This window comes from Triturus cristatus, chromosome 4_1 (assembly GCF_964204655.1).
Source record: "Triturus cristatus chromosome 4_1, aTriCri1.1, whole genome shotgun sequence".
Classification (NCBI taxonomy): Eukaryota; Metazoa; Chordata; class Amphibia; order Caudata; family Salamandridae; genus Triturus; species Triturus cristatus.
The window spans coordinates 883,081,037-883,105,968 of record NC_140585.1 but is presented as its reverse complement, the minus strand read 5'-3'; the positions used below and the strand labels follow the sequence as shown (position 1 = coordinate 883,105,968).

At 46.6% G+C, this 24,932-nt stretch overlaps 1 protein-coding gene across 2 annotated transcripts in view; it reads right to left on the bottom strand.

Moving 5' to 3' along the window:
* The window catches only part of COPG2 (coat protein complex I subunit gamma 2), a 341,223-nt gene that overhangs the window by 85,533 nt on the left and 230,758 nt on the right, over positions 1-24,932 (bottom strand). For both annotated transcript variants that reach the window (XM_085653601.1, XM_085653602.1), the window contains one exon: positions 4,448-4,619. In XM_085653601.1, coding sequence (XP_085509727.1) covers positions 4,448-4,619 — 172 coding nt within the window. The remainder of the gene's footprint in view (positions 1-4,447; positions 4,620-24,932) is intronic.

Here is a 24,932-nt window from a genome sequence, read left to right as displayed (position 1 = left end):
AATTTCCCTCTGAAGTTAACAAGGCACTGACAACTTATAAAAACATTCAATTTTTAAGTATGGGTGTAGGATACATGACCTTTCACTGACGGGCCATGATAGGCAAAAGTAATAGTTTACTGAAATATGAACTAAGACACATAATATACTATTCCTTTGTCAGTGAGATCTTAACCCTTGGGAAGGGGAAAATGACAGCCATTCACTAGAACACATAGAAGATGCTGCAAACATAATTGCCATTATTTGTCACAGAAAGATCATTATTTTAACTTCATGTTTTCTGCAATAGTTTCTTTAATAATGTGAGTGGATATTTGCCTATGTGGCTGGCACATTTCCATCCTGTATATGCCATGAAAAAGCTGGATAGATCAATAAAAGTATTATACCCACCATGTATAAAGATAATCAAACAGAATAACAATCCGCCAGTTACCCAAAAGGCTAAAATAGCACAGCTTACTTGCTTCTTCCCTGGCCCACTCCAACTGGTTTAGCAGCCAGATTTAAGCACCAAGTCAGTTATTGCTTACCATTCAAAATAAGCTAATTTACTGATTTAAGCAGTATTTAGAAGAATGGCATTTCTAATGGAAAACATTTTATGAATGTCAGATGTCAGTATAGCAAAAACTGCCGACAGAAAAGCAAACATTTAAAAAGAAATATTTCCTATGAGAAACTAAAGATAATAATAATTTATCGCCAACTACCAGCTCTTCGCTCTCCTGGCTTCATTGGTAAACAACTTCAAGATTACATCAATACCAACTGTGAACAACTCAACAATAACATTGATGCCAACTGCCTCCAGCACAACTACCATTCTTGCTTCAGATCACACCGCAGCACAGAGACAGCTACTTTATAAATTATTAAATTCAGAATGGATTTACTGGCAACATCCTTAGCTCTCCTCCAAACTAACAACCAATTTGCACCAGTCCATTCACATGAGCACCTCCAAGTCACGGAACATACCCATCACCTGAACAATCTCTCAGGTATGTATCTTATCAGTTGTCATCTTCAACATACCTATGAAGCTTTTCAGGATTCTGCTCACCAATCACTGCATTAAAATTAATCAATTGACCAACGATGCACAATTCTACCACAAAGTTTCTCCAGCACCAGACAATGAATGCATTAACCATGGATTGTGAGCACCTTCCTGAAGCACATACCCATCAAGACAGAACTCTTACTATTGGTCAAGAACAACATGAAACAACTAGTATAAACTTGGCTCAATGACATTAACCTAGATGGATTTTAACCCAAACTTTCATCCACTGCTGATACACTAGGATTCACCTTGGACTTTAAACTGAACACTGCCAAGAAAACCAAAACATCTCTTGGCTATCTCTACTAAAGAAAATGAAACTGTTCCTCACAGAACCAAACCACCTACTGGAACCTCACAATCAGGATTCCGTGCCAACCACAGCACTGAGACCGCGCTGATTGCCACCACAGATGATATCAGAACACTCTTCGACCATGGAGAAACTGTGGCCCTTAACCTCCTCGACCTCTCCACGTCTCCGACAACACCCTCATCAACAGACTCCACAACATAGACATACAGCAAGACACCCTCAAGTGTATCGTCTCCTTCCTTACAGGATACAAACAGAGCATCTGACTGCCTCCCTTCACCTCCGCACTCAAAGACATCAAATGTGGCGTACCACAAGGATCATCCCTCGGCCCCACCCTGTTCAACATCTACATGACCCCCTCCCCTCTCGCAGACGTCGTCAGATCCCACATACTCAACATAATCTCCTACGACACCCAACTGATTTTCTCGCTCTCAGAGGACCGCTCCAAAACCAACTTCTGCAAGGCCATGTCCAACATAGTCAAATGGATGAGAGACAACTGCCTCCAACTCAACTCCGACAAAACTAAAGTACTGATCTTCAGGAAGACCACCTCTCCATGTGACCACAGCTGGCGACCTGCAGAACTCGCACCTACAGCCACACATACTGTCCATGCACGCAACCTCAGCATCATCCTCGACAGCCAACTGAGCATGAAACGACAAGTCAACGCAGTCACCTCCTACTGCTTCCACACACTTCGCAGGCTCCACAGAATCTTCAGATGGATACCAACCAACACCAGACGTCTCTCAAGCCCTCGTCACCAGCTGCCGACTACGGCAATGCCCTCTACACCGGCATCTCCACCCAGCTCCTCAGAAGACTTCACACCATACAGAACGCTGCAGTCAGACTCATACTGGATCTCCCCAAACGGACCCACATCGCCCTTACCTGAGACCTCCACTGGCTCCCCATCCATAAGCGATGCCAGTTCAAGATCCTAACGTATGCCTACAAGACCTTGACGACCTAGGACCTGCCCACATACACTTATCTAGGCAACAAGCTCACTACTCTGGGTGGCACTCTGCACACCCCAGTCAGGACACACTAAGAGACTGGAGATGAAAAAGTGAAGAAATAAATAAGCAGACAGACATTATACATATATTTGCATTTAGGATCTGGAGCAACATCCCTGTATCAATCAGGACTGCCCCAACCATGCTCCAGCTCAATCCAAAATTCTTTAAAGAACACTATATAGCGACGCAGTAACAGTCCACTTCAACTCTCAGAATCCAACTCCCCCTTCAATCACTGTATATTTGGCTTGGCTCTGTACAGCACTTTGCTTCCTTCCGGCTAAGTTTGTGCTTTTCATACACCACAGAGAAGCATAAACTTTTCTGGCGTTTGCTAAAATGAATGGGTTTGGGCTAGGTCATGTAAGCTCTTAAATGTTTTTTGAAATTAGGTCAGAAACTCAGTTCCTAATCATTTAAAAATGCCAAAGATCATAAAGGTGTAGACCAGACACAGCATGCTAGGGTGTTCATACAAACCTATTGATAAAATCTTTTCCACAATTTAGATTTTCGATGCCCCTGATGCCACTGTATGCAAAGCAATCTGTGGTAAAGCAGCCTCTTGATCAATGCTAAGGGTTAGATGACATTATCAAATTCAATGATATCGACCTACAACCATGTACATCACATTCCACTAGTTGGATGCTAAACATATTGTTAGTAACAAATTATTAACTATTGTATTATTTTATCATACTTACAATGCTAGCATACAATGTAGTGACTTAGGTTGATGCAGTAGATGATATATATAATTGCACTGTGATTTAATGCTTGGCATATAGTGGGGTATGCTATGCTCTAGCACCAATGACAGTGGCATTTGCACTCTAAGAGCAATCTGGAGACCCAGCTGACATTTAGTCATATTTGTGAGGTTAGACAAAAAGGCTCAATTCACAAGGCGAATAAATAAATCTGCACAAGTAAACGTATTCTTGCGCTGAGGTGCAGATGTACAATTCTTCTGTATTCACGGATGTGCCTGGACAGCCGTGGCCATTATAGCTTTCGAGAAATACTAAGACCATTTCATTTTTAACACTGCTATTGCCCAATTGGCAAAAAGGAACAGCGCACTGCAATTACACGTTTTTCTTTTTTTGCTTTTCCTCAGGAGCATGGGTATTTCCTGTACAGAAAGCCATCTATACCCCCATGAAGTATGGTGGTGTTCCCTTCCCGCAATGGAAAGAAATGTGTTCGAACCCTTTAGACAAGCAAATCTCCGACCACTGCCAAAGTGAGAAATGGTTAGAGAGCAGTCTACAAATATTTTAGTTAGTGAAAACCTAGAAGGTGTACATCCTGAAAATTTAAGCCGTAAATGTAGGTTTAGAGCTGAAAATGGCTTGGTGAATCAGGCACAAAGTTTGCTGAAAATTATATCCAACACTGTAGCCTATATGTGCCAGAGGACTATGTAGGAAATTAATTTTAAGAGGCATGTTAAGGGAGGGTTTTCCATAAATATATTGAGACATTTGGCAATCAGCCATATATGTAATGTCCCACATGAAGCATCCAAGAAATGAATGAATATTTGAAAGGAAAATCCATATAATGTTAGTTCAATAAAAGGTCATTTGAATAAAAACAGATGTTTCAGGTTATGTATCTGAAAGGTGCGCTCAAATGACAAAGCCCATGGATATCTCTACTGTATTCTACTATCAGTCTCTTTCACGTAAAAGACTGTACTAACATTGTGACAGTTGTCAATCTAACTTGCACTGCATATGTTCTGTCCTGCTTTTGGAATGCCACCATGGTTTACCCTAAAATTTGATTGTAAGTCAATGGCTTGAACTTTGCCCCTTGTCGAAGAGAAACTTTGGCACCCAGCGATATACTGAAGTCTGCTTTTACCCATAATTAATAAACTACTCAAACAAGATTTCCCCCAGCAGAAAGTGTTCATAGTTGGCTACTTTGTTACAAATTCTAAAAGACGGCCCTACTAACTAAACTTTCACAGGTACACCAACATAAAAACAGGCTTATTGTTAGCACCTGTCGATGGATCATCCTCTGGCATCCTCACAAGAGTATAGCATATCCCAGGCTGGTTGTAAGAGAGGCTCATGGCTGGTAAGTAATGGATTACATCATAGGCATCCGACGGCTCCATCTGCACAGTTACTTTCTCCAAAACCTGGTCATTCAATGTATTTGTACAGTCAAACTGCAAGCAAAAAAAGTAAACATGTTAGACGACCAGCTGATCATTAGGAATATTGAATATCTCGCTACTAGCTGCAGTTCACAATTTTGCTCTGGGAACGAGAAGACAGAACCTGCTAGTTTGTAAAAAAATAAGTGATGCTACAGGCCAGGAGAAATAAAGCAATCATTGTCACTTGCCATTTATGGCCTGGGCTGGAACACCTCAACTGTTCACCTAGTATACTTCTTTTAGCATTTGTACAGGGATCGAGCAGTCAAGACGCACTAGAGGGCACAGACTTAGAAACTAAGCTCAGTTTACAAATGACAACACAAACGGAATGTCTAGGCATAAGGTAAAAATGTATCAATTTACGGGAAAGCAAAAGGTCTACACACTAAACAAAGATAAACATCCAAAATCAGAACACTGGGACAGAGGACCCTACCAGTGCTAGAGATTTTTAGCGCTAGGCACTATACTTTTAGCTAACAACGAGCCCTAGGGCAAATATTCTACAATAAAAGGTTGGTCTCTGCTCTTTTCGGGAGTGCTCATGTCTGCAACATTTTAAAGGCTTTTGAAGACTCCGATCAAACACCAATGCTAATATTAATGTTGGTTTCAGTATACACAGTTTGCGTTTTGGTTTTAGGGTCCTGGAATATGCTTGATGCAACTAAACCAATAGAGGTGTCCAAAGATGCCCAAAACCCCATTACCCCACCACCCAAAGAAAGGAAGAGGTCACCATTAAGGTAAGAGAAATCTTTATGGGTCTCATTCGGTTTTCAAGAAGGATGAATCCTTGTCTGCTCTCCAGAGCCCAATGGGTTCAGTCACTACAGTCGGGTATCAGAGAGCTTAACATGAGCACCAGTTTCGTTACAGAGTGACACATTCATTTTTGTTAGGCACGGGGAGATTAAGTAATTTGCCCAGAATCACAGGATGCAGAGTGTCGTTGCAGAGACTCGAACCCAGTTCCCCAGCTTCGAGGTCGACCGCTCTAGCCTTAAGGCTACATCCTCTCGAGAGTGGCTAGATAGGTTGCCAGTTCACCCTAGGAGTCACTCAGGAGACAGTAGCATGCATCCAGAAATCTACTGATTGCAGTAGAGATTTCACAGCAGTTGGGGCACCATTAGGGACAGGAACGCCCAGCAACTTACGCCAGGGAGCAATGTTCCCTCTAATGTTTTTCCTCTGTGTGCGGCAGTGTTAGGCCTATATGCCCGGCAGTGTGAGGTCTATGTGCGCGGCAGTGTTAGGTCTATGTGTGCCAGTAACCAGACCACGTGTGTGTGGGTGCAGCGCCGAATATCACTCCAAACTTTTGCTTAAAAAATGAAAAGACGGTGCATTTCCACACTAAGCGCCACTTGAAGGGTCTTAAGGCAGGTTTGCAATTTAGATACATGTCATGACATGATTTACCGGTGCCTTTGCGGCGCTGTGGTTCGGTAAAGGCACACATCCAATCGCTTGAAGCCTGCAGCTGGTTTGTAAAACTCCTGATCTGTTAGTTCTATTTACTTCACACTTCACGACCTGACCATGGCCCAGGCTTGTGGGATGAGTGGTATAAAGTGGTAACACAAGACTCCCTCAAAAAAGGATTCCTGATTTATGTATAGTAAGTCAATGATGGAATAATTCAGTGCATAAAACATAATCGTCATTTGTATCCATCGCTGCAATGACACAACAAACAATATTCCCTCCTTAGTCTTAAAGCGCTTTACACAGATTGCAACAAACCTATTTATTATCCCAAAATTATCACATCTTTACGAGAGACCGATACATACCACTTGTTAACATTTTAATTTGGTGCAAAGGTGAGACATGATTCTGAATTTGCACTTTAAACAAAATCATCTGTTTTCGTTTTTAACGTTGCCTCAAAGGGTAGGATGCAGGTGCACAGGAACATATACTGTCCAAGCAGAGAAACCTTTGGCCTACTTTTGGAAGGGTGCTAGTAGCACCACGTGGGAGCTGCTGGGGCCATCTGTGATTATACTGCCCTGTAGGCACTTATTAAAATGTCAGATCGACCACTGTCCCCTCTCCCTGAGCTGCCAAGAGCACCCACCAAGAGAGGACTCACTAATGTTGTCATCTACTTAGTGGTGTACAGCAGGGGAGCTCTAAAATGGTAAGCTGACATATTACTTCATGCATTTTTTCAGTCTATACAAATGCCTTGATAGGCAGAGTTTAGGCCATACACCTTTAATTCTGTTGCTCATGCCCCTTTTAGAACCCCCCCCCCCCCCCCCAATTTTGTCATCCCACTTAAAAGTCCTGCTCATAATTACACTGAAATTATGAAAACGTCCCACGTAGCAATTTGAAACCTTGCCAGATATGTTGCTGCATTTATTTTCCTTACAGAGCTGGGCTGCTGGGTAATTGTGTGCCTTTGTTTAAGTTTTCATGTTAATCGCAGCACCAGTCATGAGCTGCAATCAACATGAAAACGTTAACAAATGCACACAATCACCTCGCAATCCAGCTCTATTAAGAAAAGAAAAGCAGCAAGTCTACAAACAGTGGCGTGTGCTTTCAGAATCACCTGAAAGCACACGCTGGGTTTGTAGACTTGCTGCGTTACTTTTCTTAATAGAGCTGGGCTACTGGGTGATTGTGTGCATTTGTTAAAGTTTTTATGTTAATCTCAGCGTCCGCCATGAGTTACAATTAACATGAAAACTTTAACTATACAGTTCAAAAAAAATTGTAATAAAGCATTTTGTAATACACAGACTGCTTGGAGATTCTCATGTGTGTCTATTATCTGCCCGCAGCTCACACACTGCAAGAACCACCATGGGTGATCCTCACTTCAACTACTTAAATAATGGGGAATACAACACAGCACACTGTGCTAAATTGAACAGTTCTACAGCACAATAGAAAATAATTATGTAATTGATAATGAGAAGGAGGGCATCCATATAACTGCTAATTGACTTGCAGAAGGCTCCAGATGTGGCCTAAAATGCGGACAGAAAGGGAGAAACCAAAAATGGAATCATAAAACATGATCATAACAAAATCATAACACATCCTCCGCTATGTTTTAAGTCAATCCATTTGCCTACCAAGGTTTATGGTGGGAGGGCCAATTTAGGGAGTTATTTATCCCCTTCCCTCCTAACCCCATTGTGTACGCTTACATTAACATTGACCTAGAATACAAACTTTTTAGGCAAATCTCACAGAAGAGTTGAGCACGGTAGTACTGGTAATGGAGTGCACTGGACTGGTAATTCAGTGCATGCTAAATAAATCTAATACTTTGCAAGACAGCGGCCCAGAAAATGATATTTTACTTCTATTAGTTTCTGTGTAGCGTATTTGGTAAGCTTAACAGTAGACTGAGTGCTTTTTACCACAGTTAATGGGGAATCATACATTAACATATGTATTCCAATAGATGTGGAGAATCAAAGTCATAGAGTAAGATATAAAGTTCTAGATGATGTTTCTTAAATTGGTTCACCATATTGAGTTGCCGTTGATTTTCGCATATATCTTTGTGTCACAACTTGGAGCAAACAGACAAAAGCACTTGTTAAAATATGGTGTAGGAAGCGGAGTTTCTGTTGCAGTAACCCCCCACTTTTAACCAGACTACTGATGCACTTTGACTTGATGTGCCCTGGGTCCCTGCCAATCAGGATCCCAGAGTCTGTGTCCTTTCCCAAAACTGTACATTGTACCCTCAATTGGCACCTCTGGCCACATGCCAGTCCCTTGTAAAATGTACCATGGGCACTGGCCAGGGAAGGTCTCTAAGGGCTGCAGCACTTATTGTGCCATCCTTAGAGGCCCTGATTATATATATATATATATATATATATACATACATACATATACACATACACACACGCGCGCACACACACACATATATACACCCCCCCCCCCAATTGCATGCTGCGTGTTTTGGTGCAGAACAAAGTGCAGAGTTGACATGGCACACATCCCTGTGTGCCATGCCTACAACCCACTGCCCTGGCATAGGTCAGCCACCCCTCTAGCTGGATGCACTATACCAGTAATGAGGGTACAGGTGCATGAGCCCTGTACCGCTAGACCAATTCTCAGACAATGTAAGTGCAGTAATGCCATTAAGTGTATATGGTGCTGGGAGTTTATCATTACGAACTCCACAGCACCATAATGGATTACTGAAAACTGGGAAGTTTGGTATCAAACTTCTCAGCACATTAAACCCACACTGATGCCAGTGTGGGATTTAATGAAAAAAGCACTCAGAGGGCATCTTAGAGATGCCCCCTGAAAAACGACCAGCCTCTGGTGGATTCCCTGACTGGTACACACCAGCATGCCAAAACAAGACATGTTTCTGGACCCCTGGGGTGGGAACCTTCACTCCGTGAGCCCAGAAACAAAGCCTTTCCTCGGCGGAGGTAGTCACACCTTCGACAGGTCAGGAAGAGCCATCTGTAACAGGGGAGCTTCAAAGGCCTCGAGACCCCTAAAACGCCCCCTAAATACAGTATTTAGGGGGCCGCCCTGAACCAAGAAGACAGATTCCTGCAACCTACGAAGAAGGATGAAAGAAGACACCCAGCAGAGGAGACAGCGGAGAATAACTGACTTGGCCCCAGCCCTACCGGCCGTCTGCCGTTTTCAGAGATCCTGCACCAAAAGTCGCCATGTCCTGCAGTCAGCGACCTCCAGATGCCCTGGGAGGACTGACTGCCTTCAGCAAAGACCGGATCTCCTGTGAACAGCAGCTCTGTTCAAAAGAATCTCCAAAGCAAGACTTGGAGCCTGCTGAGGACTAAGAAACTCGACGCACGGAACCACCACTGCACCAGACGCCTACGGCCCGAACCCGGGTGGCCCACCAGTCCCAGCAAGGTCCCCAGCGCTCCAGAGTCCGAGTCCACTCTGGGTTGACCCCTCCAGTAATCCCCAACATATCCTGCAGCCTCCGCACAGAACCCATCCCCCACATCCCCCCCAACCGCGAGTGGCCCGGTAAGGTGAAATCCGAACTCAAAAGACACGCCTGCATCCAGCCACCCTGCGCCCTGAAGAAAAGAACCAGAGGTGCACGTACGTCCCTGAGCCATCAAAGTTACCTGCCCAGCTGTTGGTTCCTCCCGGACATCATCTTGGACCGAGCCTACCGATAAAAACCAAAACTGGAGAATCCCCATTGAAAACAGGGCACCCGGCGCCAAAACAGCGCCCTGCACACAGCCGCCTCTGCGGGTGTACTCCGGGTGCTAACTCGGATCCCACTTTGCCCTGAGCCTAACACCAGGAGCTTTGTTCCCACAACCTTGTGGCTGGCTCGTGAGCAGCCACCAACCGGAGGCCCCACATCCCCCACTGGATAATATTGGGCCTCAGCACTCTGCACCCGACTGCCCTAGTGCCGCTGAGGAGGTTTCAAGAGTGCATCCTTGACCCTGGGGAACCCTGGTTCTAACCCCAGAATACCAACTCCCACAACCATGTACTTACCTGTTTACTGATAACCACATTTTCTCCGTAGGAATACATTGACTGTTTTTCCTTGAAAATTGTTTTAAGTGTGGAGTTGGTTTTGTATGAGAATTTGAAAAACTGCAAATAGCTAAAAAACTGCTTTGCTTACCTTTTCCCTAGGAAATGTCTAGTGTGATATCTAGGCATATCACACTGAGTAGAAAAAGTAATCCTTAAAGTAATCTGTAAAGTAATCAAAAGTAATCTAACAGTAATTTCAACTATATTCAAAGTGTTTACAAATCTGTAATGAAGGCATTTTCATTCAGCTTGCTTGTATTGTTCAACATGCCTTGAAAAGTACTATGTACACTTACATGTACCAGACTTGCTTGGTTCTAGAAAATAAATATAACTAAATAATGTTTATACAAATCAAATTGGTCTAAGTTCAGTCTTTGAGTGTGTGACATCATTTGCTGATTGAGTATGAACAACAAATGCTTAACACTACCCTCTGATAAAGCCTTCCAGCACGCCCACACTACCACAAATAGAGAGCAAGTTGCTATCTACTTTTACCTCTGCCTACCTTTGGGGTTCCATTCGGCTCTGTGCACACTATACGTCATTTTGGTATAGTATATACAGAGCCAGCTTCCTACATATGGCATATCATTTGGCTTATGTGCAGGCTGTACAGGACAGAGAAATAGAGACAAGTTGTAAATATCAGAACTTTATCATAGCCAATCCCTATTTAAGTTTGCACTGCAAATCTTAGACTGCATTTAATGATATGGGGTCCTCGGTGAACCCTCTCTTAATCAATACCTACCAACCTTTTCTCCACAAAAAGGTGATGAAGATAACATGGGCAAGATGAGTTTTAGGGAAAGTAGTATTGATTCCCAATTAATGTTATTTACTAGAGTGATTGAAAGACATTTGGAGGCTAGGAATTGACTGAAATCTCATGAACCACACAACTCTAAATTTGAAAAATGCTTAGAGTTTACTCTGATCTGGTGCCCTTTTCAGCAATTTTCTAACAACTGCAGGTACATGGTCTGAATCAGCTGATTAGAAATAATGTTCTTCTTAAATATGCTGTCAAAGCCTTAGTTTGCTTTTTTATTGGCTGGTATTTCATAAACTGTGGTGATAAAATATAAAGAAAAGACTTTCAGCCAGGGACATAGTCTTCCATGTGTTGATACTTAGTAGACTTAAATACTTGGATAAAGAAATTAAGTGACCTATTTTTAAACTGTTTCAAAGATGATCGCAGTGTCAGTCATGAGCTGCAATTAACATGAAAACTTTAACAAAGGCACAGTATCATCCCGCAGTGTGTAAAATGTAAATGTGCTAGTACTTATATAGCGCACAGCTACCCCGGACCGGGGTCTCCCGGTGCTGTATTCATACCACTAGGGAACCCTTCCTGGCTTTCCCTGTGAAATGTCCACTCCTGGGCATCCCCAGGGTGAAGCCAGGCATCCCCAGCGCTGTGGGGCCGTTGTGGAGATTAAGCAAGCTATTGCCCAGAGTTGCAGCGTGGGACCCATGATTAGAATAGGCACTGAGGCGAGAATATCCGGTCCGCGGAATTTATAGCCCGAGACCTTGCCGCGACTCGAACCTCTTCACACTTCACTGTACACGCTTGACACAGTGAACTGCGCACTCAGGGGAGACAGTAACTAGCGGACTACTCACCAGTACAAGAGATGCCGGATGTCATTTTTAATGAGAAACATCTCCAGAATCGTAGGGGTCAGGAAGATAATTCCTACAGTTGCACACTCATTAAGACATCCTCCATACAAAGGCATAGGCCCCAAGGCCTGGAGAAGAAGTGTGAATTTATCAGAACTTACAAGTTCAACAGCGGATCCAAGTATGGGCATGGAAGGGTCAGGAAAGTACAGACTCAGTCTTCTTCGCATCGGATGGTAATGGATCCTCCGCTGAAAACAGATACATTGGTGCTGGGTGGTGCTTCTCCTGGACAGCTAGCTGGAGTGATCAAGTAGACACTAGATCGCCCCAGCCAGCTGTCCAGGCTGGGGAAGTCTCAGTTTGTTGAGACCATCCCATGCAGGTCCTTTCAGTAGCTGGAATTTTATGGTCATGTGAAGAAGGTTGCTTCCTCCTAACAAAAGTACTCCGCTCTACAGCAAGAGCATGGGTTCTGCTTGCTTTACTACTCAAGAATGATGCCTCCAGCAACACTTCCCGAACTATGGAGCTGATTTAGAGTCTGGCAGATAGGATATCCATTGTGTTTGCAACGGAGTAACCCATCTGCCTTACTGCAAGGCTATTGTATACTAAGCCTCTAGTGTTCTGTGCAGGAGTTTGTGCAGCTGCTTGCTATGTCTGGACGTGGCAAGGAAGGAAGGAAGGCTCGCTCTAAGGCCATGACCTGCTCTTTCTGAGCTGATCTGCAGTTCCCTGAGGGCCATGGGCACAGGCTGCTTCGTAAGGGAAGCTACACTGTGCAGGTCAGCGTCAATGCTCAAGTCTATCTGGCTGCAGTCCTGGAGTACCTGACTGCTGAGATCCATGAGCTGCAAGGCAACACAGACCAGGACAACAAGAAGACCCGCATCATCTCATGCACCTGCAGCTCATTATCAGCAATGTTGAGGAGCTCCAAAAGCTGCAGGGCAGAGTCACCATCGCTCAGGGAGGAGTTCTGCCTCAAATCCAGGCCACGCTGCTGCCTAAGAAAGATGAGAGCCATAAGGCAGGGGGCACAGTAAACAAGTGAAGCACTATAGCACAAGTTACTACTTGTGTAACAATATATCTGTAAGAGACATTAGTTAGTGATAGATTCCTTACCTCAGAATATCCCCAGGCGTAAGACTGGATCCGGAACGTTTTGGTAGTAGTACCCCTGCATGTCAGTAGGTGGCGTCGTGCGGCTCCGCGTCCGTCGCTGGCATCGCAAGTGCCGAGGCGACGTCACGGAGACTACTTAGGCACCACCCATGCGCGCTGACGTCAGTTCTGTACATGACTTTCCGCGCCAGGAATGCAGAGCCATGCAAGAAACTGACCACTGGTGCCAAGAAACTAGGGCCCTGAAAGGGATGACCTTAACCCTAGAAATCAGTTTGCAGAACGGGGAGGATTGGTGGGGCAGTAAGGAATCTATCACTAACCGATGTCTCTTACAGATATATTGTTACACAAGTAGTAACTTGTGCATCTGAAAGAGATGAGTTAGTGATAGATTCCTTACCTTAGAATAGATACCCCAGCAATACCAACCCCGGTGGTGGGTCTGCGAATAGATTACACCAGAAAGTCATGGAGAACAGAACGGCCAAAGAAGCCATCTCTCCCGACCCGACTGTCAAGGCAGTAATGTTTGGTAAACGTGTGCAGCGAGGCCCACGTAGCTGCCTGACAAATGTTCTGCAAGGGGACGCCGCGTCCCAAGGCAGTAGTGGCTGCCGTCGCCCTGGTAGAATGGGCACGCAGCCCCACAGGAGGCTCCTTCTTAGCCAGCGAGTAACAGGCTTTGATGCAGAGAATGACCCACCGAGAGATGGTCCGTATGTGCAAAGCCCGACCATTTTTGGCGCCCACCAAGCCAACAAAGAGCTGGTCATCTACCCGGAACTGCCGTGTGCGCTGCAGGTAGAACGAGAGCGCACGTGTCGGGTCCAGACAGTGGAGCCTCTCCTCCTCTTTGGAAGGATGCAGAGGCGGAAAGAAGGTGGGCAAAGTGATGGTCTGCCCGATGTGGAAGGGCGTGACAACCTTTGGCAAGAAAGAAGGACGGGTCCTTAAAACCACCTTGTCCGGATGAACAGAAAGGAAAGGAGGTTTAGAAGAAAGAGCCTGGAGCTCACTCACTCTTCTGGCAGAGGTGATAGCTACCAGGAAAGCAGTCTTGAGAGCGAGAAGACGCAAAGGACAGGTATGAAGGGGCTCGAAGGGAGTGCACATCAGATATGTCAAGACAAGGTTTAAGTCCCATTGAGGCATTATGAACGGCATGGGAGGAAACGTGTGTGTAATGCCCTTTAGGAAACGGTAACAACCGGGGACTTAAAAAGAGAAGGCTGATCTGGAAGCCGGAGAAAGGCAGAGATGACCGAAAGATAACCTTTGATAGTTCCCAGAGCAGAGCCCTGCTGGGCCAAAGAAAGAAGGAACAGAAGGACTTCGGAAAGAGGGGCAGAAAGGGGATCCACAGCCTTAGCTGTGCACCATGCCACAAACCTGTTCCATCCTGCAGGTTTATACCATTTTAGTGGCGGGACGCCTGGCTGCCAAAGTGACATCACAGACTTCGGGAGGAAGATCGAAAGCGGTCAACTGTTGCCGCTCAATCTCCACGCATGGAGGTGGAGGCTGTACAGAATCGGGTGGAGAACCGTCCCCATCTGCGGCGACAGAAGATCCTCCCAAAAAGGCAGTCGGATCGGGGGATCGATCGCCATGCTGAGTAGCTCGGTATACCAGTATCTTCGTGCCCAATCCGGAGCCACAAGAATGACTTGGGCCCGATCGAGCACTCTGGGCAGAAGTGGTATGGGTGGGAAGGCGTACAACAGACTGCAACTCCACCCATGACGTAAAGTGTCGCCGAGCGAGTGCCTCCTTGGAAATTCCAACACGTAGAACTGATGACATTGCGCGTTCTCTTCGGTGGCGAATAGATCTAACCAAGGCTCTCCCCACTACAGAAAGAGCCCTTGCACCACGTCCGAATTCAGATGCCATTCGTGATCCATCAAGCACCGGCGGCTGAGTTCGTCCACCCTGGCGTTCAGAGAACCTGCCAGGTGTTGAACCACCAAGGTAATGCCTTGCCATTCCAGCCGAGACAAGAAGCGCAAAGTGACAGAGGGTACACGACCCCACCCCGTCCTGCTTGCTGCAATACCACATGGCGGTGGTGTTGTCCATGAACACCTGCCCTACACTTCCCCCGGACAGAGGGAAGGAATGCCTTCAGTGCAAGACGAATCGCCCGGAGCTCCAAAAGATTGATATGGAGCCAGGACTCCGCCGGAGACCAGAGGCCTCTGATCTCCGCCTCCCCCATGTGGCCCCCCCATCCCAGGAGGGACGCATCCGTCACCACAGTGTGCTCCGGTTGGGGAATTGAGAGGGATCTGCCATTGACCCAATCGCGATTCGTGAGCCACCACTGCAACTGACGTGCAGTGCCCTCCGAGATCTGGACATGATCGGACAGGTTGCCCTGATATTGCACCCACTGGAATTTCAGGTCCCACTGCAGAGCCCGCATATGCCATCTGGCATGTTGCACCAGCAGGATGCAGGAGGCCATCAGGCCCAGGAGCCTGAGGGTCATCCTGACTGAAACCCTGGATAGAGGCTGAAAGATCAGAATCATAGCCTGAATATCCCGGACTCGCTGCTCGGGAGAATAAACCCGAAACAGCGTTGAATCCAGAACCTCTCCGATGAAGGGGAGCTTCTGAGAGGGACTCAGGTGAGGCTTCGGCACGTTGATGGAGAACCCAGCAAATGCAGGAGGTCGGCCGTAGTCTGAAGGTGGGTGACGACTGCCTGGGGCGAGCCCGCCTTCAACAACCAGTCGTCGAGGTAGGGGAAGACTGACACCCCTGACCTGCACAGATGAGCTGCGACCACCATCATCACCTTCGTGAACACCCGAGGGGCGCTGGTAAGGCAGAAGGGGAGCAACGCAAACTGAAAATGCTCCTGGCCCACTGTGAACCGCAGGTAACGCCGGTGGGCCGGCAGGACGGGGATGTGAAAATATGCGTCCTGCAAGTCCAACGCTACCATCCAGTCTCCAGGGTCGAGGGCAGCCAAGACCTGAGCCAGAGTCAACATCTTGAACTTCTCCTTCCTGAGGAAGCGATTGACATTCCTGAGTTCCAAGATGGGGCGCAAGCCCCCCTTGTCCTTCTTGGGGACCAGAAAGTAGTGGGAATAACAACCACTCCCTACTTCTGGCCCAGGAAAACACTCGACGGCCCCCTTGGCCAAGAGGGCCGTGACTTTCTGCAGGAGAAGCGTCAAGTGTTCCCCCGACAGGCGGTGGAACTGAGGCGGCATGGCTGGAGGGGTGGACTGAAAGGGAAGGGTGTAACCCTTGCGGATGATCTGCAACACCCACTGGCCCGATGTGAGAGCGTGCCAGTGGGAGAGATGATGGCGGACCCTGTCACCCACTGGCGTGGGGTACCCCAAAAAGCACGGTTTCGGAAGGTTTGGAGGCAGAAGCAGCGGGGGCGGAGGAGGACTGACCCCCACGCTGATTCTCAGAACTACCCCTGCGGAAACCGCGTCCGCGCCGAGGCTGGTTCTGCACAGGCTTGCTGAAAGAACGTGCCTGGGCGCCACTTCCGTGGCCACGAAAGGAACGAAACCCAGGAGTGGCTGGGCTCATGGAAAGACCCAAGGACTTGGCCGGGGCCCGCGAGTCCTTAAAACGTTCCAGTGCACTGTCGGCCTTATCGCCAAACAGGCGAGTGCCATCAAAGGGCATGTCCATGAGTGAGCTTTGGATATCTGGCGAGAACCCGGTAGATCTCAACCAGGCGTGGTGACGAAGTGCCACAGTCGTAGAAATCACCCTCTCTAGTGAGTCCGCGGTGTCCAAACCACACCGAATGGCGAACTTAGCCGCATCCCTACCCTCGGCAACAGCTTGGGACAGCACAGCTTGGGTCTCTTCAGGACACTGAGGCAACACCTGTGCAACTGTATCCCACACCGCGTCTGGGCTCTAACCGGATCTGCGCTTTCTGGCGCGGAAAAAGAAAGAACTTACGTCAGCGCGCATGGGTGGCGCCCAAGTAGTCTCCGTGACGTCATCTCGGCGCTTACGACACCAGCGACGGAAGCGGAGCTGCACGACGCCACCTACTGATGCACAGGGGTACTGCTAGCAAAACTTTCCGGATCCGGTCTCACGCCTGGGGATATTCTAAGGTAAGGAATCTATCACTAACGTGTCTCTTTCAGATGCAAGACCTGCAAAGCAAAAAAAAAACAAAAACACAATGCAACTTGTAATAAGGTGGACAGGATATCTGTCACACTTGTGACAGAGTAATCCATTCGCCAGTCTATACATCAGGCTCTCAGTATAGTTTGCATGGGGAGTAGCCACACAGCAGTACTCCTTCTCTTGGGTCTTCTGTGTTCTCCTCTTCCTCCATAGCTGGTGCACAGGCCCTCCTCAGTTGCAAAAGGTGATCAAAATACTGGATGGAAAGACTAGATCAAGCGGTCTGCCAATCTTGGGGAACACGATTTGACATGGTCACTGTAGGAAGCTGGCTTTTAATGTAGCGTACCAAAAAGAGGCAAACTATGTAGAAAGTCCAGATGATCCTTATTGGCTTACAGGGCTTAAATTAATAATTCCAAATGCTCTCTTTTGTGGTAGTGTGTGCGAGCAGTTCGGGCTTATCAAAGGTTAGTGTTAAGCATTTGTTGTGCACACAGAGACCAATTTAGAAAAATACCATGAATTTTATATATATATACATATATATATATGTATATATATATATATATATATATATATATACATATACATATATATATATATATATATATATATATATATATATATATATATATATATTTTAAAAACAAGAACGTAGTAATTGGGTAAGTACTTTGAGATATCAATTTTTACAGGTAAGTAAAATTGTAGCACTAATGTGTTTTACACAACAATGCTTTCCTATGGAGAAAGAAACATACACTGCATACAGGTACTTGCAGTCAAATTCTGGGGGTACCCTTTAGGATTTAAGGTGCTAGGAGGCCAAGGTCCAAGGTACCAACAACAGTTCAGGTTTACTTGCCCTGGGGCGTCCAGGTGCAGAGGTGCTGGACGGATTGGTAGTCTTGTGCGATACATTAGGCAAAGAGGGAGGGCCACCTAGAAACAGGCTGGAGAGGGGGGGCCCTGGGGACAAGTCCGGGAGCTCCCAACGGGGGGCTCAGTTCATAAGGGTCCAGGGAGCAGGGGGGCACAGTCAGTTGTTGTAAACCTGGGCCGGGGAGCTCGGGTCCAGGGGGTTTTGGTCGTCTGGGCCTGTGTGTCAAAGGCACTCCAGGTTCTCAGTTGAACTTGCAGGGGGGGGGGGGGGGGGGGGGCAAAGCAGGATAGCAGGGCAACTCTCGTCGTGTGCTCTGCAATGCGAACGTCCCTCGTCAGCTGGCCGGCTGTTTTATTTTTGGAGTCTGGATTGGACTACAAACAAACGTTGGTTGCTGCAAGGGGTCCAGTAACCCTGGTTATGGTGCAGGGCAGCACTCCATGATCTTGGCGTCTTCACACTTGGTGGGGAGACGGATCTGACCTCCTGGATCACGGTGACTTCTTTCTGGGCAGCTGTTGTGTCAGTGGACCCGGTGAACCGGACGCTGCGGTCAGTGCCTTCAGGCAAATCGCTCCTCGGCTTCAAAGGAGATGCTGACGACTTGGCGAAGTGCTGGGGGCCCTCCAAAGCTTTTGGAGGATGCACAGCTGCAGGACGAGTTGGAGTGTCACGCTTGTCGAGACAGAGGCAGGCAGGTTTTGGCACCAAAGTTCACCAGCAGTCCACCGTTCTTCGGCTCGTCTTTGTCCTCTTCTTTCTATAGTCAGACATGTCTGTGTTCCTGGTGTCTGGGGGCCACCTAAATACTAAATGTAGGGGTGTTAAGGGGAGTGAAAGGTAGCAGTCAATGGGCCACTTACCCTAGGGGCCACTACGCCCCCTATGTGACCACAGTAGGAAAGTGGCTCTGTATATACTGTTCCCAAATAGGTACAGTGTGCACAGAGTCTGCAGTCCCTAGAGGTTTGGCAGAGGTTAAAGTTAGATATAACCTTACTCTCTAAAGTGGTAGCTTGGTCGAGCAGTAAGGCAGTATCAGAGGACAGTGTAAAGCATTTGTTGCACACAGTCAGCAAATGGTCTCACACACTCAAGAACTGAACTCTAGGCCAATGGTTTTGTATAAAGATATATGGTTGTTTTATTTTAGAAGCAACAATAGATTTCAAAATATACTTTCTCTGAATGAGAGGCTTTAGATAAATACTTTCAATATGCAATAGGCTTTTGACTGCAATAGACACGGTTGTTGCAATAGGCAACACAATAATACATTGAGCTCAATGGGAATTTCTACTTAAATGCAATTAGTTACTTTGAGGATTACTTTTCTAACCACAGGACTGGATCCTGGATTCAGACCTGGAACATTTCCTGTAAACAGTTGAGTAAAAGCATTTTGGTTACAGTAGTGATTTTTAAGCAATATTTTGGTATTTTAAAAGTTGACACAAACTTTTTCTCCTAGAATCACCAATGTTATCCTATGGGAGGAATTTCACTTAGCAGGTAAGTGGGGTTATTTTTACTTTTTCTAACTCAGTGTTGGATCCTGGATCCAGCACTGCGGCATCACCCGTAAAGAGTTGAAAGAATGTGTTTTGTTTATACAGGCGATTTTTAATGAATATTTGAAAGTTTGCAAAATCGGCACTTAGAAATTTTTTCAGCAAAAACCAGGCAATGTTATCCTATGGAAGGAAGTTCAAATAATAGGTAAAGTATGTTCTTGTGACTTTTGTAATCCAGTGCTGGGCTCCTAGGTTCAGCACTGGGACATCTATCTAAAACAGGTAAGTAATTACGTTTTCACAGTTGGTGCGATTTTTAAAGAATATTTGTAGTTTGCAAAATTCGACAGAAGAAATTTCACAGAAAAACAGTCAATGGTTTCCTATGGGGGAAAATTGGGTTAGCGGTAAGTATGGTTGTAATTACTTTTCAGGGTCAGTGCTGGGCACCAAGATCCAGCACTGGGATCTCTCCTGATAGCAGGTGAGTATTTTCGTTTTCGTCACTCGGTTGATTTTAGGTGAGTATTTTAAAGTTTAGAAACTCCACACTTAGAAGAATTTCCAAGTGAAACCAGTCAATGTTACCCTATGGAAGAAAAGAGTTATCGGCTTGTGGGTAAGTGCTCGAATGGCAGAGTTAAGGTTCTGGGCATAGACTCAGGGGTCTCCCAGGGTCAGGTAAGTACAGTTGTTACACCCTCAGCCGCACAGGGGCAGCCCTGTGCAGAGTGAGTTAGGCCCAATGTTATCCTATGGGAGGCAGGGGGCCCTTGGTTGGTGGTTGGTGGTTGTTGGCTAGCAGGCCACGGGGCTGTGGGAGCTGGGCTCCTGGTCACTTGCTCAGGGCAAATGGGGAAGTAGAGTAGAGATTGCACTGCCAGGGACACTCGGGCGGCTGGGTGCAGGGTGCTTTTGAGCCATCGGGCGCTCAATGGATTGCAATGGAGAAGCTCAAAAACGAACAAAAGCTGCAAGCTCGGCGACGAAGATTCTTCAGGTGTGACCACCACTTCGAGAGGTAAGTTGGGTAGTTGGAGGATAGGTAGGCACCCAGGAGTTGGGCACAGGGGGCCGCAGGGCACCGGGTGCAGGGGTGCCTTTTGGTGTCGGGAAATCTTACCCTCTGCTGGTCGCGGTTGGAGGGGTCCCTGGTTCTGAGGCAGCAGGCGTCTTCAGGAGCATCGAGGTGGGTTCTTGGGTGCTGGATTCGGGGTCACAGTCGCCGGGAGGACGTCCTCGGGGTCTTTGTCCACTCCAGCACAGGCCAGGCTTGGTGGGTGCAGATTGTGCAGGGTTCGCGGTTCCTGGCCGATGCCAGGGATCAGTTACTTGCTTTGAGCAGTACCACTGCTCGTGGGAGTCCCAGTTGCTTAGAGTCACAAGGTAACCAGGTCCTCCTGGGTTTGTGAGGTTGCTGGCCATGGGAGATGCCGGGGTTTAGCAGGAGCAGGTTCGAGGGTCGACAGGCCGGTAGGGCTGGGGCCAAAGCAGTTGGTGTCTTCCTCTTGTTAGCAGCTGCACGCAGGTCTTCTTGTTTCTTGATCTTCTTTGCAGTTTCGGAATCTGGATCTAAGTAAGGAAGGTTCAGGGTGCCTCTAAATACTAAATTTAGGGGCGTTACAGGTAGGTAAAGGGCAGGGACCACTGGGTCCCTACCCTGGGGTGGGTACACCCCCTATCCTGCCACTCTCCTGTGGGAGGGGGGCAGTAGCCTAGGCCTGATTGGGCAGGGCTTCCCATCTTCAAGATGGCGAGAGCCCGGAGATGTGCTTCACCTCGCCTCCCCCACCTGATGGGTGGGGTTGGCAGAGGCTGGCACACCCCCTGTCCTTCCTTGGGGTTTCCGGCCAGTCTTCCCACCAGAGTGGGGGTTAGAACCGGCAAGGTCCAGTTGCTGAGTACAGCAAGTGGCCTGGAGAAGCTCACAAAGGCGGCAAGCCTTTGAAGCTTCCCCTGCCCATCCCGGGGGAGGAGACCTAGCACCTCGCCCAGGATGTGCATTGTTGCAGGCCCAGGAGAGCGGATGGCTCTCTACTCAGGGGTCCAGCAACATGTCTGATGTGTGGCAGCCTCGGCAGGCCCTCAGACAAGACGTGGATTGTAGGTTGGGTTCAGGAGACATCTCTAAGATGCCCTCTGTCGTGCATTGTACATTAAATCCCACACTGGCATCAGTGCGGGTTTAATGTGCTGAGAAGTTTGATACCAAACTTTTCAGTTTTCAGTGGAGCCATCATGGTGCTGTGGAGTTCGTGTTGACGACATCCCAGCACCATATACTCTTAAATGGCAGCACTGCACTTACAGTGCCCAGGAATGGACCTGGGTACTGTAGGGGAACAGGGCTCATGCACCTGTACCCACACCACTGGCATAGGGCACCCAGCTGATGTATAAAGAACACTTTAAATTTCCAATGTATTTTTCAGCTCACTTTCCATCATATTGGTTTGGTTTCTTTGTTGAAATTTCACCTGCGTGGATTCCCTCTTATAATTAGAGTTTGAACAAGTCGATATTGCCGGGTTTGGTCAACAGGAGGAAAATAATCAATGTGGTTTTTATTAATTTTGTTTTTTATTTTTTGATTTTAAATTACAAGATACTCTGTAGATTATTCTTGTTTATTAATTATGTCCCTTTTCTGATTATATGTGAATTAATTAATAAACGTATCTGTTAAGTCAGATTTTTATAAATTCATAATCTTGTTTTATGTTCTTTCTGACTATATGTATTTCAATCTTCCTCGGTATGGATGAATGTATGTGACTGGTAGGATTAAGTCAGGACAGTTGTGGTAGAACCACAGTCTGTATTTAACTCTCGGTCCAAAGGATTCTTTCTTTATTTACTTTACAGTGCCCTACTCCTTTGGTTTCGAAGGGGCCCCTCTTTTTCTTGATAAGCTTGGTATACAGATTCACTAGCCATCCTGCTGGAGGAGGTGTGAACACCTTCTTCCGGAGGAGGCTTTTTGTTTCTGGCCTCAGAGAGCACAGGTTCTCACCTGTAGGGGGTCAAAAACATGTCTCTGGTGGCAGGCTGAATGATACCAGTCAGCCAGCACACTAAGAGGCAGGTAGGTTTTCAGGGGGCACCTGTAAGGTGCCCTCTGGATGCATATCGTAATAAAATCGATCACTGGCATCAGTATGGGTTTATTAAGACCAGGTGTTTGATACCAAACACCCTAGGTTTCAGTGAAGCCATCCTGTAGCTGTGGAACTTACAGTGCCCAGTACATATATGTAAAATGGCTTCCCCGTTCACTAGCTTGCAATTTTGCTAGACCGCACAGGGGCATAGCTGCTTGTGCAGATATGTCTTCACATGTAATATATTGCACCATGCTTTAGGGCTACAAGCCCTGATGTAGGGGTGACTTACATATATTACATGCAGTGACTTTGGCATGGCACACAATGAGAATGCCATGTCTGGTTCTTACCCATGGTTTTCGCCATGACACGAAGTCTGTAATGGCAGCCTAAATGAAATTTGTGTAGGGGTCTCTTAAGGTGGCATAAGTGATGCTGCAGCCCTTAGTGTCCCTCTTTAGTACCCATGTCCTAGGTACCATTTACTAGGAACTTACAGGGGTGCTAATGTGAATGCCAATTGGTTTACAATTAGGTTTTTCATCTTTTTAGGGAAAGAACACTGGCACTGGAACCTGTTTAGCAGGCTTCAGTGCACTGTCAGTCAAAAAACCAGCATCTAGCAGTTTAAATGGGGGCAAAAAGTGGGGGGACATCTGCAAAGAAGTCTAGCTTCTTACAGTCACCTCATGCCCACGTTATGTAGCCCTGCTGCCTCTTCTGAGACTGGTTTAAGGCTGATGATGTACAATGGACTACACCACTCACTTCTTTAGGCACGTGTGTGAAAGACAGACAGACAGGCACTTCATGCAAGTCCCAGACATCGAGGAAAATAACCTTACAAAGGAGAAAATACACAGACTTTAAATTGTCAAAAGGCCACCACTCTATGGTGTTCAAGGTAAACAGGTATGGATTACGCTGCTTTTTCTGATGTTCTGTTTTGAGATGGTAAGATGTCCGAGACAGCCCAGCTCTGATGTCTCAACATTAAAACACTGGCAAACCTCCAGTGGGCTTGCATGGATGTCAAGTTTGTACAGCGAAATACAGAGCTATGCAGAATAAATACAAGGTCAGGGTATCACATCTTCACAAACTATGATTCAAAGACTGTAAAGAAGAAAGAAAATCACCAGGGTTTGTTGCGATCTCAAAACCACAGGTCATATGATGAAATGTTTTTTGGGGAAAGCCAGCAGCGTGTGTGTCCAAGATGCATATTCTTTTGACTGCTAGACCTTCCCTAAAGACCAGATACCCAATTATAGCAGATTAGCTCTTTTGCTAAGCTATAATTAATGTCAGAAGGGGGAATAACTGAACTTGATGGGATGTCTTAGGGGAGGGGGTTGAGGGGGGTGGGGGAGGGAAAGGAGAGACGAATACACTAACACTTCACTTCAGAATGTTATACTTTGCACCGGTGTAGGGAAGTGCCCCTTTTTGACATGATTGCCCCCACCTTTCTGCCTCTCTGCAACTTTGACAGGAGTGCACTGGGTTCCTGCTATCTAGGTCCCTAGTGACAGGTCTCTTTCCCAAAACTGTACAATTGGTCACCCAATTAAAAATACCTTTAACTCCCCGGTAAGTCCCTAGTAAGTGGTACCCCATGTGCAGGGAAGCTAAACAGAGTCCCCAAGGGCTACAGCATATATTGTGCCACCCTAAGGGACTCCTCAGCACCAACATGCAAACTGCAGCTGAAAGCTGCACGCTTGGTGCCACCCCTACAGCAGGCCTTACAGCCCTACGGAAGAGTGCACTATACTGCATGTGTGGACATATCTGCATGAGCAGATATGTCCCTGTGATGTCTTAGTCAATTCTTGGATATCACAAGTGAACTGGAAATCCATTTTAAGTACTTGTGCTGGACAATGGTTAAAAAGAGTTCCCCAGCTACAAGATGGGTTCACTGAAATCTAAGGTGTTTGATATATCAAACACCTTGTAATAATAAATCCACACTGATTCCAGTGGTGGATGTATTAATACAAGCACCCAGAGGGCAACTTAGAGGTGCCCCCTGAAAACCTACCAGCCTAGAGTGTACTGGCTGACTGGCACTAGCTGGAGGGGTCACCTCCTTCCAGCAGGATGGCTACGTAATCAACATATCAAGGTAGGAGGCTTCAAAGGCCTCCGTCGCCTTTGATATGGGACCAATCCTCCAAAAGAAAAAACAAGCAGTCTGGGAAGCCAAATTCTAATCAGACACAAGCTCAAGTCCCCTCTCCTCAGAAAGATGACCTGTTAACCTTGGAGAGAACTGAACCTCTGTGTAGGGAACTGGGCTTGTGTTGCAGTTAAACCCCCCACACTTTCACTTTTTTTTTTTTTTTTAAGCTACTAGATGCTGATTTC